Genomic DNA, 15,963 nt, shown 5'->3' on the forward strand with positions numbered 1-15,963 from the left:
TTTATAGCATGTTCTTCCTCTGTTCCTACTGCTGTTGTATTGGTTGTAGCTTGTCCTTGATAGTCCCTTTGATTTTTGAACTCAAAATGCTCAGGGTACTCTATCAGCCTATAACAATCCACCTCAAGATGCCCTGGTTTGAGACAGTTGGTGCAACTCACATTTGGGTTGTACTTTGTCCTTCTTCCTTTAAACTTCCTAGGTGCATTCATTGGTTTCTATTGATAATTATTGAATCTTTGAGGTTGGTTAACAAACCTTTGAGTCTGTTGAGGTTGGTTAGCAAACCTTTGAGTCTGTTGAGGTTGGCTTGGACTTCTGAAGAACTGATTAGGAGATCTCTGGATTCCTTTTCCTTTGTTTGTCACCATAAAAGAACTGGAATCAGTTGAGATTTGAGCATTGCCATAAATTTCCTTCTGATTTTCATCTTGTAGAAGGAGAGAGTAGGCAAAATCCATCTCAGGTAAGGGGTTCATCATCAGAATATTTCCTCTTGCCTGAGCATAGGCATCATTCAACCCCGTTAAAAACTGAATCAATCTTTGGTCCAAAAATGATTTTGCCAGTTTCTTCTTTCCATCACAAGTGCAGTTACAAATGCACACTATGTCTGAGTTTAAGGAATCCAATTCATCCCATATCCTTTTAATCTTTGTGAAATAAGTTGATATATCTGTTGGTCCTTGAACTAATAGACTCAGTTCCTTTTGCAGGTGGAAAAACTTTGTTCCATTTGATTTTCCAAACCTGTGTTCAAGGCTTTCCCAGAGTTCTCTTGCTGATTTCGAAAATATCACATTGTCCCTAATGTCCTTAGACAATGAATTCAACAACCAAGCTGTAACCATATCATTACAGCTGCTCCATTGCTCAAAATCAGTGGCATTCAAATCTGGGGTTTTACAAACCCCATTGATAAACCCCAATTTTTTCTTTGCTGATAGTGATATTAGGACAAATCTTCTCCACCCTGGGAATCCTTTTCCATCAAAGATGGTGTTAACAAGGCTCATACCAGGTGTGTCTGAAGGATGAAGATAAAAGAGGCTGTTTGAGTCGACTGCAGTGGTATTCTCAGTGTGAGTAACTGAAGCATCTACTGTTTGGTCAGGCATACTGGATGAACAAGGAAATGAAGTAGATTTGATTTAGGATTTGGATCGAGCTCACTGCTCTGATACCATGAAAGAAATTGGAGACGAGGACTTTGTGAAATTTTCCTTGTATTGATCAAATCATCATGTACATGTATTTATACAATCTGAACTAGGGACTATGTATGTAAATGCAAATAAAAATATTTAGTAACTAACTTACAGCTATGCTATAATTATTTTTTGTTATTTTCTACACCTGTACATTTTATAATTATTCCTACATAGGATTCTGTACATTTGCATATCCGTGCATTTTCATTCTTCTAATATTTGGGCCTTGTACGTGTGTTGATATTTGGGCCTCGTATGTGTCGATGTATTTTCTTCTTTTGAGCCCAAACATTTGTTCCCAATTAGCCCAAGCTCTTCTTTTGTTCTCAACACAGATCCGAGCCCAAGCTTTTCTTTTGTTCTCAACACAGATCCGATATTTCCAAAGCTCATCATAGAACTACCTAGATTCTCTATCTCTCTTAGATTCTTTATCTCAATGTTGTCTGAATCTTCAAAAGTGAAGGTATGAGAGGGTTTCTCTCAAACAAGTTATAGTAAAACATATTAGTAACAGTCCAAAATAAACTCTTCTTAATTAATTAACATATTTGAGGCGTTGAGGAATTGTTTAATTTAAAAAAAAAAAAAAGAATTAACAATCCTTCTCCTTGTTTGATCACTTAAACTGATTATGATGATTTAGTTCAGAAAAAAACATTGGAGAACATTATAATTTGATTTACGTTAGCAAAAGAAATTAATACGATTTATCTCAGAACAGGAAAGAACTGTTTTAGTAGAGTACAATTAGAACTCTATTGGTCTTACTTTCCCCCCCCCCCCCCTAAATTGTAGCTATAAAACCATGATTATCTTCTTAAAAAAGATTTATAAAACTTAAACTCTTTAGTTAAAGAGTTTGCTTTTTGATGTTTGTCGTTTTAAAAACTATAATGAAGGGAAATCTTCGCGAATTTTTGCTCAATTTCTATTTATTGCACTAAGTTGGGGCACTTGGCCAAAAAGCCATTTTGGAAACTTATTTAGGCAAAAGGCCATAAGTGTTCATAAATTGGTGCTTTAGACACCATTTATGACGTCAGCACGTCAGAAAATTACTGTGTCAAATTCCAGCCACAAAGTTTTGAAACTACACTTTGGCCCCCAACCCCCAACATTTTAATTACCCAAAAAAAAAAACTAAATATTGCCCTCCAAAATCTCCCTATTCCAGATCCCGTTTCCGGCCAAAATTTTGACATTTCGTCGGAAAATCAGTCCCCAATGACTGAAAGCTTCTCTATTTCAACCATTTTAACTAAAAACTCGCACAAATCATTGAAAAGGGTCATTCTAATTGTTGTAAAAGCTCAGTTTTTTGGCAAAACCTTCGACCTCATTCCGACATCGGAGTTCGTTTTGGGAATACAGATTCTCTTTTGTATTCAATCTGCCATTGTTGAATCGAAAAGAGCATTACCCCGCTTTTCATTCGAATCGAGGTGTTGTTCATCGCCAATCATAGACCACAGTTATCGACCAGTCATCGACGAGTCATAGACCATAGGCATAGTCTATTATAGAATTATTATGGCGTCGATTGCAGAATATATTATAGTAGGTGGTGACTACATGGGTAAATGGGAGGAGACCCCCAAAATGGTGGAATTGGATTTCTTATAGCAAGGTGATAGTTCCGATTGCCATGCATTGTAATGGTACGTTCAACGACCTGGTTACGAGCGTAATCGAAAGCGGGGAGGTAAATTGTGACCCCAATGACTTGCGCATTAGTTATATGATTAATGCTCTTCCCGTGAGGGGAAAAATACATCCTTCTTTCATATGAATGATAGGCAGGTGGGATTGTACATGCTTGATAGTGCTCCTGATGGTTCTAGGCCTGTTTTAAATGTTGTTGAGAGTTCCCAAAAAGCTTCTACTTCAGCTGCACCACCCCCACCCCCACCATAGCTGCCAGCCGATGACAATTCAATACAACATGAGGGCATGGGTGATCATTTAATGGATACGGATAATCCTGATAGTGATGACGAAGAGTGTGATGGAGGCGACGAGGGTGATGAGCAGCCAAGTGATTCACAAAGCAACCACAAATTCAATCATGGAACCGGTTTCTACAGCGGGAAAACATTTGAGAACAAGGAGTATTTAAAGGTTTTGTTGAAGCAAGCTGCAATAAAGACCCCGTTCTATTTTAAACCGAACAAGAGCAATAACAAATATTATAAGGTGGAATGCACAAATATTATATGCTTGGACAATTATAAACCAACCAGTAATAAACTACATTAATCTATAATAACTCAAAGCCCAAGAATATTATAGACGACATTGGTCGATGCTAAACTTGAGAAATAAAGTCGACTTTTGGAATGAGAAGCCTACTAAATTTGGACTATTCTAACGGACAAAAATATAATTTAAAAACAAATTAAACCCCAAACCCCAAATACCAAATTGCACAAATCTTAAACCGACGGTCGTCAATAGTTAACAGTCATCATTTAGGCTTGACTTCACGCATGGTCAACAATCATCCACATAGTATATATAGATATAGACTAAGGCCAGTATTTGTCTAAAAAGGCCAAAAATAAATAAAATAAAAAGACTTGATCCTATTTAAACATTATAATAACACTATAATACATCATATATAAGTCCCCATCCATTAGACACATGATCTAAAGAGTTTTAGGACACCTAATGGTCCTTAAATCTCTAATATTAGCCTAAAGGCTAAAAATAAATAAAATAAAATAAATAAAAAAGACTTGATACTATTTAAACACTATAATAATACTTTAATAATCATATGAGAGTCCCATCCATTAGACACATGACCCAAAGAGTTTTAGGACACCTAATGGTCCTTAAATCACTAATATTAGTTTTAAAAGCCAAAAATAAATAAAATAAAATAAAATAAAAAGATTTGATCCTATTTAACATTATAATAAAACTTTAATACATCATATGATAGTCCCCATCCATTAGACACACGATCCAAAAAGTTTTAGGGCACCTAATGGTCCTTAAATCACTAATATTAGTCTAAAAAAGCCAAAAATAAATAAAATAAAATAAATAAAAAGACTTGATACTATTGAAACATTATAATAACACTTTAATGCATCATACGAGGGTCCCCGTCCATTAAACACATGATCCAAAGAGTTAAATCACAAGTAATGGTGTCCTTAGAACAATCTTTGTGCTTTGAGAACAATAACTTATTGTCAGACTAATTGGATAGCAGTGATATGATTACCATTACTTGTGTTTAAAATCTTTGGATCATGTGTCTAATGGATGGGGACTCTCGTATTATGATTAAAGTGTTATTATAATGTTTAAATAGTATCAAATCTTTTTTATTTATCTTATTTTATTTATTTTTGACTTTTTAGACTAATATTAGTGATTTAAGTACCATTAGGTCTCCTAAAACTCTTTGGATCATGTGTCTAATGAATGGGGACTCTCATATGATGTATTAAAGTGTTATTATAATATTTAAACAAGATCAAGTCTTTTTATTTTTGCCTTTTTTAAACTAATATTAGTGATTTAAGGACCATTAGGTTTCCTAAAACTCTTTGGATCATGTATCTAATGGATGTGGACTCTCATATGATGTATTAAAGTGTTATTATAATGTTTAAACAAGATCAAGGCATTTTATTTATTTTATTTTTGGCTTTTTTAAGATTTGCGGTTTGGGGGTTGGGGTGTTCATTTTTTTTTTCTGTTGGACGTGCAAATTTAGGAGGCTTCTCGTTCCAATAGTTACCTTTATTCCCGTGATTTACGATCAACCTTAAAGGTCCATCATAGATCATGTCAATGAGTTATTATAGATCATAGTCGTTTATCATCAGTTAAGTCTATTAATAGACTTACCACACATAGCTTTATTTTGACAGTTGGAAAACAAATGCAAATATAAAAAGGGCATAAATAAAACACAACACAAGAAATATGAACAACAACCCTATATTTCATTTCATTGAAATATGAAAGCCCAAAAGCTTCCATCATCAACTTTCACCAATGAAAGCTTTGTAAAATACTTACAATAAAATGAAACAAGTGGCATTGATTAAGTGAAACGTCACCCAATGCTAAATTTGATCAGTTTGATTAGACGTGGAAACTGCAAAATTAAGAAAGGTACTCATTACGTTGCTCAGTTCCCCATGATAAGGGTTTTAATTGAGGAATATAAAGCTCCAAAAGGAAGATCAATATCCTAACAGTGAAATATCATAGACCAACTGAACGGTATATTATAAATACACTTAGAGTCCATGATAAACTGATACAAAGTTGATTAATATTGAACTTGCATTCAGTTTTCAAAACTAATACAATAAAAATACATTAAAATTAGGAATGTACATGTTTGTATACTTCTCTGGCACTTGCCATTCTGACTCTGGTGGGACCACATAACTAGTTTCAGCAAATGCAAGAATGTAAGATTGAACTTTATACATAGGCGAAGAATACCCGTAGATGTTTGAACCATAATCAACACCGTACTTCAATCTCAATGCTGCCATCGCGTGAGCGCACAGTAGTTTCACCAAGTCATACTCTCACAAGAACATGTTTTGTTCAGTAGATTGACTTTGGCAGTTGGTCCACTGCCGACTAGGGTGAACTCATCTATTATTAACAAACAAGGAGTCTCCCTCATTCATTTTTTCCCTTATCGTCTTTTCAGCCGACGGCACAAATAAATTGATTGAACTGCTGATATATGCACGCCTCTGCCTGAAAATTTCAGCAAACCTCCTAGAAATGGAAGTGAATAAGACAGTCTATATACAAACAGTAGAGTGGCATTGATCAATCATGATATAAAAACAAGAATAGTCGATCAAAAGTCTAGTAATAGACCATAATGCATTTGCAAAAATAAAAAACAAACGACGAAAGATCGAAACAAGCAAAATAAGTATAGATAGCACATAAGCAAAAACAGAAAAAGAATGATCGAAACAAACAGCTAAACTTCCAAAATTTTGAATAAAAATCAGAATTTTATGAACACCATGAATAGGAAAAGTTTAACAACTTTTAGGGCAATATGGAGCTCAAAATACTCTGACAGAGTTGCAACATTGTTGAATCACGTAATAAGAATAATCGACCAAAAGTCTATTAATAGACCATTATTTACAGAGCAAAAACACTAAATCAAAGATCGAAACAAGCAAAATAAGTATAAATAACACACATTTCAATGAAAAAACAGGCAAAATTTAAAGGTTTTGAAAAAAAAGAAGAGCTTTATGAACACTTTATAAACAAAGGATTTTTTTCAAGAACGGAAAAAAAATTAACATTTTCAGGGCAATATGAAGCTCAAAATGCTCAGATGGAGAAGCACAATTAAAGAAAATACCTGGGGAAGACAATGGAATAACATCAAAGCTCTGATGAGAGGAAGAGTAGCTTGGAAGCTTGAGAGTTTTTTAATTTAGAAAAGTGAAAGGGAGTGAGGAGAGAGGGTGGGTCTTTGTATATTTTAAAAGAAATCAAATGTACTAAAGTGTAGAAGTTAAAAGTTCCAATCTTTTTAAAATTGTAAAACTGACCCCATTTTGCTTTTTCTAAATCCTAGCAACGAAAATTAAATCAAAAAGAAAATGAGTGGCCATAGTGCAAATTAAAACTTAGAAGTGTCCTTTTTCACAAATCTTCTCCACTAAGTTGCACAAATAGGATCTTTGGTGCCACCATAGAATTTTGATCTAACTTTTAAAAAAATGAGTAAAATAGATTAGCATCGAAATAGCCTTATCAACTCAACTTCAAATACTTTTATTTCCCCAAATATCTTCATGTCCAAACGCCTACTTAGATGAGGACGATAAACCTAAAAAATCAGTTCATATGGCCTTTAAATTAAAGATAATGACACTATAATCAAAGCACACTGAATAAGCCAAGTAAGTAGTAATCAAGCTAGAATATTTTACCCTCAAGTCTCAACACCAGAAAACTCAAACTAGATTATGCGCAATTTCATCAAAACATCAGCAAAAAGAACCTTGTATTCATGAAGTAAAGCTCAAAACTTTTAAGGTTTCTTCTTTAAGTTATCTTCAGGTCATGTGTGCACAACGACTAAAGTCCACAGGCTTCATTACTATGAATTCAGCATATTCTAAAACAACAACAGAAGAAATCACCATAATCATGTTTAATACACTAATGAAATAGGCCACATTCGGGTTAAATTTCATAGACCGTCACATAACTATCAGTCAGTTAATGTTGTTTTCTAACACATAAATCACAAAACTTAGAGCCGACTAACACAAAAATGAGCGAGGCAGTAAGAGAAACAAAAAAGAGAACATGTTGCTGACCTTGACAAAGAGGCTGCAGTTTGGAATACAGAGAGTTTGAACAATGGATTAGAATATATAAAACTTTTCTGGGAAAAGACTAGAGAGTGTTTTGGCTTTTCATTCTCTACGTAAACAGCTTTAGCCCTTCTACCTTGGACACTTAACAGTCGCGCTTTGGGTAGTTGAAAGGTTTTTTCCAAAAAAAAAAATTAATTTTATGTTTATCATTTTAAAAATAAAATGAATAAATGAAGTACTCCCTCTATCAGAATTTATGTGACACGGTTCGTATTTCAAGAGTTAAATAATTTAATTTTGATTGTGAATTCAGTCATGAAATCTTTAAGTTTTTTAAAATAAAATTTTACTCTATAAGTCATAGATAATTGATAACTTCAAAAATTAACAGATATATTTAAAAATTACGGTTAAAAAGACTTATTTGAATCTCCAAAATCTAAAGGTGTCACATAAATTGAGGCGGAGAGTAGTTGTTTCAATAGAAAGCAAGGTGAAGAAAGTGTCTATGTTTCGGAACCCATAAACCAGAGGAAATAAAAAAAATAAAAAAATAAAAAAATAAAAAATGCGTTGATATGATCATGTAAGGGAGACATTGACAAATAACTACTTTTTGAATGATTAATCAAGATTTAGCCAATGTTTCAAAACTAGTTGAAGTTTATCCACTCTTTAATAAGGAAACATTATTTGGATGATCGCACACTAAAATATGAAAAGCTTTAAAACATTCGAATACACGCCGTACAATTTGAGATATAGCAACCTAGAAAATATTCATGGAGTTAGAACTGATATGATTCAAATAGCAAAAAAGACTTATGGAGTTTGAAACATATAAATTTATGGAATTTCAATTTTTATCAATTCAAACTTCAAAAAAAAAAAAAAAAAAAAAAAACAGTTTATTTTCATAAGTTCGAACTTAAGGATATTTGCTAAACTCCACAACAGAGACATGGAATTTCGGCTGTATAAGTTCGAACTTAGGACAAAACATATATTATTTAACAAGACTTGTTCAAGCTCTATGATATGAAGATATTGTCCTGAAATTCAAAAGAGGTATCACGAGTGAAGTAATAATCGTTGAGTGACCTATTAAAAAACTTAAATTACTTCCTGTGTCTCATTTTTTTATGTGAAGGCGTTCTTTATTTGAGGAGTCAAACAATTTTTTCTTTGACAATAGTTCTCTCAAACTTCTTAAAGATATTTTGAATCATAATCTATGTTGACTTGTACTATTTTTAGTGTAATTTTTAAATATGTAAATTTTATTTTGAAATATTTAAATAATCCGAATTGATGATCAAAATAAAGTATTTTAACCCTCATACTCCGAACACCTTCACGTAAACTGGGACAGAGGGCGAATAGTTTTCCATTATTTCACTCATGTTACCTAATTTAAGAAGGAATCATAGTTTATCATAGTTCCTCCAATGATCATATTCCAAACTCCATGAATCCTTAGAGTTTTGAACTGCATTTGTATTTCTTGGTTTTTTTGGAACACAACGCTAGAAGTGTATTTTATCCAAATATTATTTCCGCCATAACAAATAGCTATTTTATTAATTATATTTTAGATGGTGATTAAATATCAACAAATGGTCCAAAAAATAACCATCCAGGCTTTTTTTTTAACTCATAGACAACCTTTCAAGATTGTTTTTACTCGAAAACTTCCAACCAGTACAAAAACTTGATAAATAAACAATGTTTTGTGCTTTTAGTCACCTTAACCAAATAAAAAAGGGACTAATACTCGTCAATATGATCACAGAAATTGAAAAGCTTTCAAGATTGTTACTATAGGAAAGCCTCACAACTAGAACAAGAACTGTGATATAGCTTGATCTTTAAAGAAAGCTTATGTTTGGAAACCAACAACCAATAGAAAAATTTTAATGCATTGGAGTCCTAACAACTAACAAATATTTGAAGAATACCATAATTTGAAAGACTTCAAACTAGCTAATACGAGAAGTCCAGAACTCTGATAACTTGATCTAACCGATAAGTGCCAATAGCAAAATCCATCCCATATAATCTGGAATAAAAAACTAAAAAAGTTTTCTACCACATTAGGGAATTAAGAGGGTGGAAAGTGTGAGTGCAAAACATAACCATATGGTACTCCTCAATTTAATTTGAGGCATCTTACAAAAACATATGGCATCAAGAACTAGCATTTCATAAAATATGACGCATTCCAGATGGAGATCTTTTTCTTGCTTGGGGTCTGTCTAAGGTCCCTCTCATCAGACTACTCACATTTTTCCAGTTCATTAGACCTGCTTCTGCATTTGGTTCAGCTTCCAACCGAGCAACACGCTCCTTTGCCAATTCTGCTTCAACATGCCTCATCATCCTCAGCTTTGATTCAACCTGTTAAATACCAAAAGGTACAAGAATTAACATATATACAAGGTACTCAATCGGTCACAATCACATCAACAAGTTTTCCTGCATGAGCCATCAGGGGCAGAGCTAGGTATGCAATCCAAATACAAGGTCAAATTATCTTTTTTATATAATAGATGTCGAAATTCTTTGGCTTTTTTGTGTATATACAAGGTGAAAATATTATTCCTTGTGTATATAGCCATTAGTCGTTACTATTTACTAGTGCTTTTCTTGACAATAACTATTGCACAACAAGGGTTGAATACATACCTTTAATTCCTTGAAAAGGTCTTCTGTATATGGTCTTCCATCATTCTTTTCCACAACCAAATTCACATGTAAAAGAAGATTACTCAATTGTTCAGCTTTCTTCAATGGATCCTGATTCTTATTGTCGAAAAGTACTTGTCTATTTCCACATTGTTTGAGAACTTCCTGTAACGGTAGTACAAATAATTAATTGAATTGAATCAACTTTCACACTCAATGAGCAAACGAATTTAACTTTTTATAAACATAACTTGACGAATAATGCTAAAATGCAAATAAAATAAGAAAGTATGATCTGGCAGTTTAATGTACTCCAAAAGCCAAGGTTCAATATAAGTACATCCCATCTTATCATATAAGATCTCTGTAAATAATCTAGCCTTTAAAGGCTCAGGACAACGGTCTAAATGTTGAACCAAAATCTCATCGTTTTCTTCAAGCTCGTCTCCTCCAGTGAAGACCACAATCATGTAATCACTAATTTTGCTCTCAAAGAGCTCCAGAAAACATTGGATAGCAGCTTGTTCTTCTCTTGAAAACCGAGTTCGTACAGACAGAACCAGAAGTACAGCATGGATGCCATCCTTACAAAAATCCATGCATTTTACAAGTTCCTTTATAACAAAATCAGGGTCTCGAGAAATATCAAACAATCCTGCAATTTCCACAACCTCAGCTATATCAATAACTTTACAGATTACACAATAAAACAAGATACAAACATGCATATGTGAATTGAGAATCTAGAATTAGTAGGTTCAGAATGAATGTGATGTGATCTTATTAGATACAGTACAGAAATCTCCCTAGAAATGAAGAAATTTGGCCATATATACCAGGAGTATCAATCACATTAAGTATCTGTCCATCGTCTAATTGAGTACTCTGAAGCTGGCAAGCACTTGTAACAACAGAAGAGCAATGCATTGACCTGAATGCCATTCTTCCGAGAATACTATTGCCTGTCGCACTTTTACCATCACCTGTTCGCCCAATAAGAAGTAGAGTCCGATCCCCATTTTTAGCAATTTCCCAATCATTGCTTGGTGCATTGCCACCCTGTTGGGAATAAAATAACCCCGCAAAAATAATATTCACGGTATTAGTGATAAACGCGGAACACTAATTTATGGTTAAATTAGCAAGAATAAAATGCAGCAATAATGACACCAAGATTTTACGTAAAACCCTTCGAATAGGGAAAACCACGGCCAAGAGAAAATTGATATCACTATAGTAAGAATTTTACCATCGTGTAGTAACGAGTATAAATACTCCTAAGACCACTACACCCACAAAAGAAAAACACTCTTTTGATTTTTCCCACCTTACTACAATATCACTCACACTCTATTTTTCTTCACAGACTGTTTTCTTACAGTCTATGGAATACCTCACTTTGCTCTCACTCAGATGTATTGTCTGTCATACCCTATTTTAACCAGGGTCAAAATAGTTTATAACATCCGGGTAATTCCGGGGTTAATTAAAGTTGAGGAGTCGCCACCTAATTATTTACGGTGAATTAGGGCACCTAAAGTTCATTAAAGTATTAATCTAGAGTTGATTTTAATTTCAAAGTCTACGAAACCAAATGATTCTAGGTACGGGTTTAACTAACCTAGAGGGAAGGTATTAGGCATCCTCTAAGTTCCACTAATAATGGTTAATCCGACCGGACTTAGGGTTAATTAGGCTAAGTGTAAATATAGTATTTTTAATATTTAAGAAAATATCTTGAAAATATTGCTAAAGTTATAGATAGATATATGAGAATGATAAAAATGGGACTTGTGAAAATAATTATTTGTATAAAATAATACTTCTAATGCTATGACAAGATACGATTTATAAAGGTTATTAAGGCATTAAATAAAAACATAATAGTTCTATTTAAAATAAGACTTGTATGAAATGAGACTTGTAGAGGAGGTACAACGAACGTAAATTTTAGATTATTTGTAGCAAGAACGGACAAAGAAAATAACTTTTAGAATGTCATAAAGACATACTCTTGAAAATCAATAAAAGTGAATCTTATGGAATTGATTGGTTTTCCTTAAGTTAACTACCATTATTAAATTAAATCTCACTAATCCTCCTACAATTCATTTAAGCTAATTGAGAGCAAAATAAAACGAAGTGTTAGTCAAACAACCAATACACGAGAGAGATAATAAAATAGCGGAAATGTAAAGAAATTCAAATGGGCTTGGCCCATTTCGGGGGCCGCTGTCCGTCGGTCGTCCCCGTTATGCCATATAGGCCTCGACCCAATATCATTTTTTGCACAGTCGCGGGTTGGGTGACTCGAGAAATACGTTGGGCTTTAGCCCAACACCGAACGCGGGATATGACGAGTCCCGCGACTTGTATGCGATGATCATGCATAAAAAAATGGAAAGGAGGATTAGTATTCTAATCAATAAAACTATAATGTCGAAAGGAATATTCAGCAAGTACTTATTACAATAATCGAGGCGAGGAAATCTAATTTCGTAGACACACAAGCAAACATTGGAACACACGCCAATAAACCCACACTCATTTACCAATATCAAAGCAACTAATTTAACAAGAACAATGAGACTTCAAGAACTAAACAAACGTATTGATATTACAACCGTGGCACGACTCGAAATGCATCTATGTGTGGAAATAAGCTTGTATGCGTAGGTGTATGATTCTATAATACTTCAATCTAAATGTTTAGATGCTGAATTTTTCCAATCATCCAGGATACAGCAAGCAACACTCGCATATGGTTTTACCACCCTTAACACTAGTAAATAAGCAAACTAGATCTATATCTGTGACAAGAAAAATGGGGATTCATGCAATCCAAATACACTTGGAGAAAGCGCCATAGACATAGAGGGTGAAGTTTCATCTAGACCGAGACTTATTAGAGATAGGCAGAACAATTTTAAAGACCAATACAATTTTACGGCTTTGAAGTGATAAAGCTCTCCAAAAAAAAAAGAAACAAATGAAAACTCGGCAGAGCATAGATTGATCTTTTCCCCAACTAATGAACTAAGCTCAAAGACTTGGCATATTTTCTAGTTTCATAAACGAGTGACAAAATAGGATGACAAAGATTTTCATAAACTAATTTAATCCATCACTACATTTTAAGCCCATTTTAAGATTTAACAAGAGCGAAGCGAACGTAAATGAAAAAGGAAAGAAACCTAAAGTGATCGTTTGAGAAGCTGAATCAAATGCACAAAAAAGAACTCGCTCTTCCTTATATAACTACATCGTGCAACTAACCACACCCAAACTACTTGCGCCAAGTCTCATTGATTCAAATTAAGCTAATGACCGTTACAAATTAAACTAGTAGCAAATACATAATACGGACGTAGACTTGAAGCAATAGGTTCATAACTGATTTGTATCATCTAAATTAGTAAAAGGGAAATTATACTAAATTAGACCAACAACTATACCAAACAGCGCAAACTTAAACCAACAACATCGCATGCTTTCGACTGACCTAAAAGCTGTGACATGCTGATCAGTTACCAATAAATACTAACTGCTCAAAACATACAAACAATTACGCGAAAGACTAAAGGCCGAAACCAGAAGAACAGGACAGAGATTAGACTAGTGACAGAGATGAGTTTCGATTATTTAAGTTAACTCTTCTTGAAATTGTCATAACATACAGCAGCCCAAAACAATGCTCAAATCAATCACTATTCTTTTAACATGGACAGGACTTATATACTCCTGTAGTAATCAACAATATTCACACACACACAGATTGGTTAAATCAACTTACATTAAGAAACTAAACTAAGGCTGTAGTCACATGTTAACATTAACAAACATCAAACCAACCTAACAGCTAACTATCGAACAAATGAAACATATCAACATATGAAACGAATAGGCAAGCACATAAGCTACTAATAAACAGATATCGAGGGGAGATTTACCGACCTTTTGTGGGTACAGTGAAGTGAGGCTTCGAGTCTCGAATCTACGCTCGAACCCGAACGAATTCAAACTCGAAATAAAGTCTTTCGAATCGAAATGGACCAGAAAAGTTATGTATCCGAAGATGTTTAAAAATCAGATAAAGGTAAGCCACGGACCGAAAGAAATCCCCCCCTTCCAATGGAGGATTTAGAGTGATATTTATAGAGACGAAACTAGGGTTTGTTCGGTTCGAAAATGGGTTTTCCATTGGGCGGGATTTCTAGCATGGGATTCAAATTGGGTCAAATGTATCGTTCAAATCTGAACGTTGACAGTGCTTTTGGGCAGATGGTCACGTGATTCTAGTCCAGTACACCCGAAACGGGCTGATCTTCTCTGGTCTTTAAGGATTTGTTTTGTTCGAAACAAGAAAATGGAAGGCCCTTTCTCTGTCAATGACATTAAAAAACAGATATATGGACGTTTTTGATATGGAAATGGGGAGGCAAAGTCTGTATAAGGTTAAAGGGGACCGAGGTTTTAGCTAAAATATGGAAGATGACGACAAAGAGGAAGCCGAAGGAGCGACAGAGAGAGAGGAGAAAAATGATCACTGAGAGAGAGAAGGAAGAAAGAGATTAGGGGGTTAGGGTATTAGGTTAGAATAAGGAGATTGAGCCGGACCGGGCTCGGGTGAGATGTCGAAATTTGAATTATTTTTAGTCCGAAACGGGTCTGGTTCGTTTGGACTTGTAAGAAAGAGTGGCCTATTTTAGTCCGAAATTGAGCATCTTCTTTCTCTATTTTAATTATTCCTGTGCTTCTAATTTAACAACTAGTACAATATGTATTGGTGAAATTAATACGTAGAAAATAAAGACTTGATAAAGTATAATTATTTAACGAAAATAAAGTGACGACGAACCCTTTGAAATTTTGTAAAAATAATGATATTAATAGTAGTAGAAATAGTAGTGAAAATAAAATACTTAACTAGTCAATAAATTTAGAAGCCCGAAGAAATAAATTAGAATAAAGGAGGGACAAAATTGGGTGTCAACATTGTCTGAGATTTTCTTGGTGTGTCAGTTCCAAATGAAGCTTAGAACTCTATTTATAAGCTTCAGAAAACGCGTGGAATGGTAACATCGCGTGAACAAGAAACGATGCGTGAACGGTACACCGCGTGAAACGTATCAAGGCGTGAAATATGGCAAACAAAACCGCGTTTTATACGCGTGAACAAAGTACCACGCGTATTTACTATTCAACTCCGGTGGGCCCACATGTCCGAGGGACCTACTTCAACAATTCTCCCCTCCCGACGACACGGGGAAGAATGTTCTTGTGAATCACCGAGAGCTCATACCAGCTAGCTTGGAACAAACTTCAAGCTTTTGCCTCGAGACCGCCTTTGTCATCATATCATTTTGCATTTCCATCGTGTGGATTTTCTTCAACCGGAATCTTTTTTTGTCTCCGTAGCATCACGAATCCAAAGGACATTCGACATCAATGTGTTTTGTTCTCGCATGGTACATCGAGTTTCGCTTCGGTTCATTGCACTCGACCGTCAACAGACAATATACTCCATTTGCCGCAATCCAAGTTCTGATAACTTTCGAGCTATCATCTTCGCTACTCTCTGGGTGAGTCGGCATTATACTCCGTCTATTGCATACAACGCGACACACTCGCAACTTCGATCGCTATGATATAGCTCCTCAAAAGTAAACAAATATCCGTAGTGGGTTTTTTATCAAAGGGCCCCGCCAAGAACGTAT

The 15,963-nt window shown here is 34.5% G+C and overlaps 1 protein-coding gene across 1 annotated transcript; it reads right to left on the bottom strand.

Annotated features, from left to right (window-relative positions):
- Window positions 1-9,788: 9,788 nt before the first annotated feature.
- Window positions 9,789-13,764, bottom strand: LOC132053897 (immune-associated nucleotide-binding protein 9-like). The gene is made up of 4 exons (XM_059445990.1): window positions 13,702-13,764; window positions 11,083-11,305; window positions 10,247-10,901; window positions 9,789-9,958 (listed from the first exon to the last, which is right to left on the bottom strand). Exons 1-3 carry the CDS (start codon window positions 13,762-13,764, stop codon window positions 10,477-10,479), a joined length of 711 nt encoding a protein of 236 aa, XP_059301973.1. The 3' UTR covers window positions 9,789-9,958; window positions 10,247-10,476.
- Window positions 13,765-15,963: the final 2,199 nt, after the last annotated feature.

Source organism: Lycium ferocissimum, chromosome 4 (genome assembly GCF_029784015.1).
Source record: "Lycium ferocissimum isolate CSIRO_LF1 chromosome 4, AGI_CSIRO_Lferr_CH_V1, whole genome shotgun sequence".
NCBI classification, from domain to species: Eukaryota; Viridiplantae; Streptophyta; class Magnoliopsida; order Solanales; family Solanaceae; genus Lycium; species Lycium ferocissimum.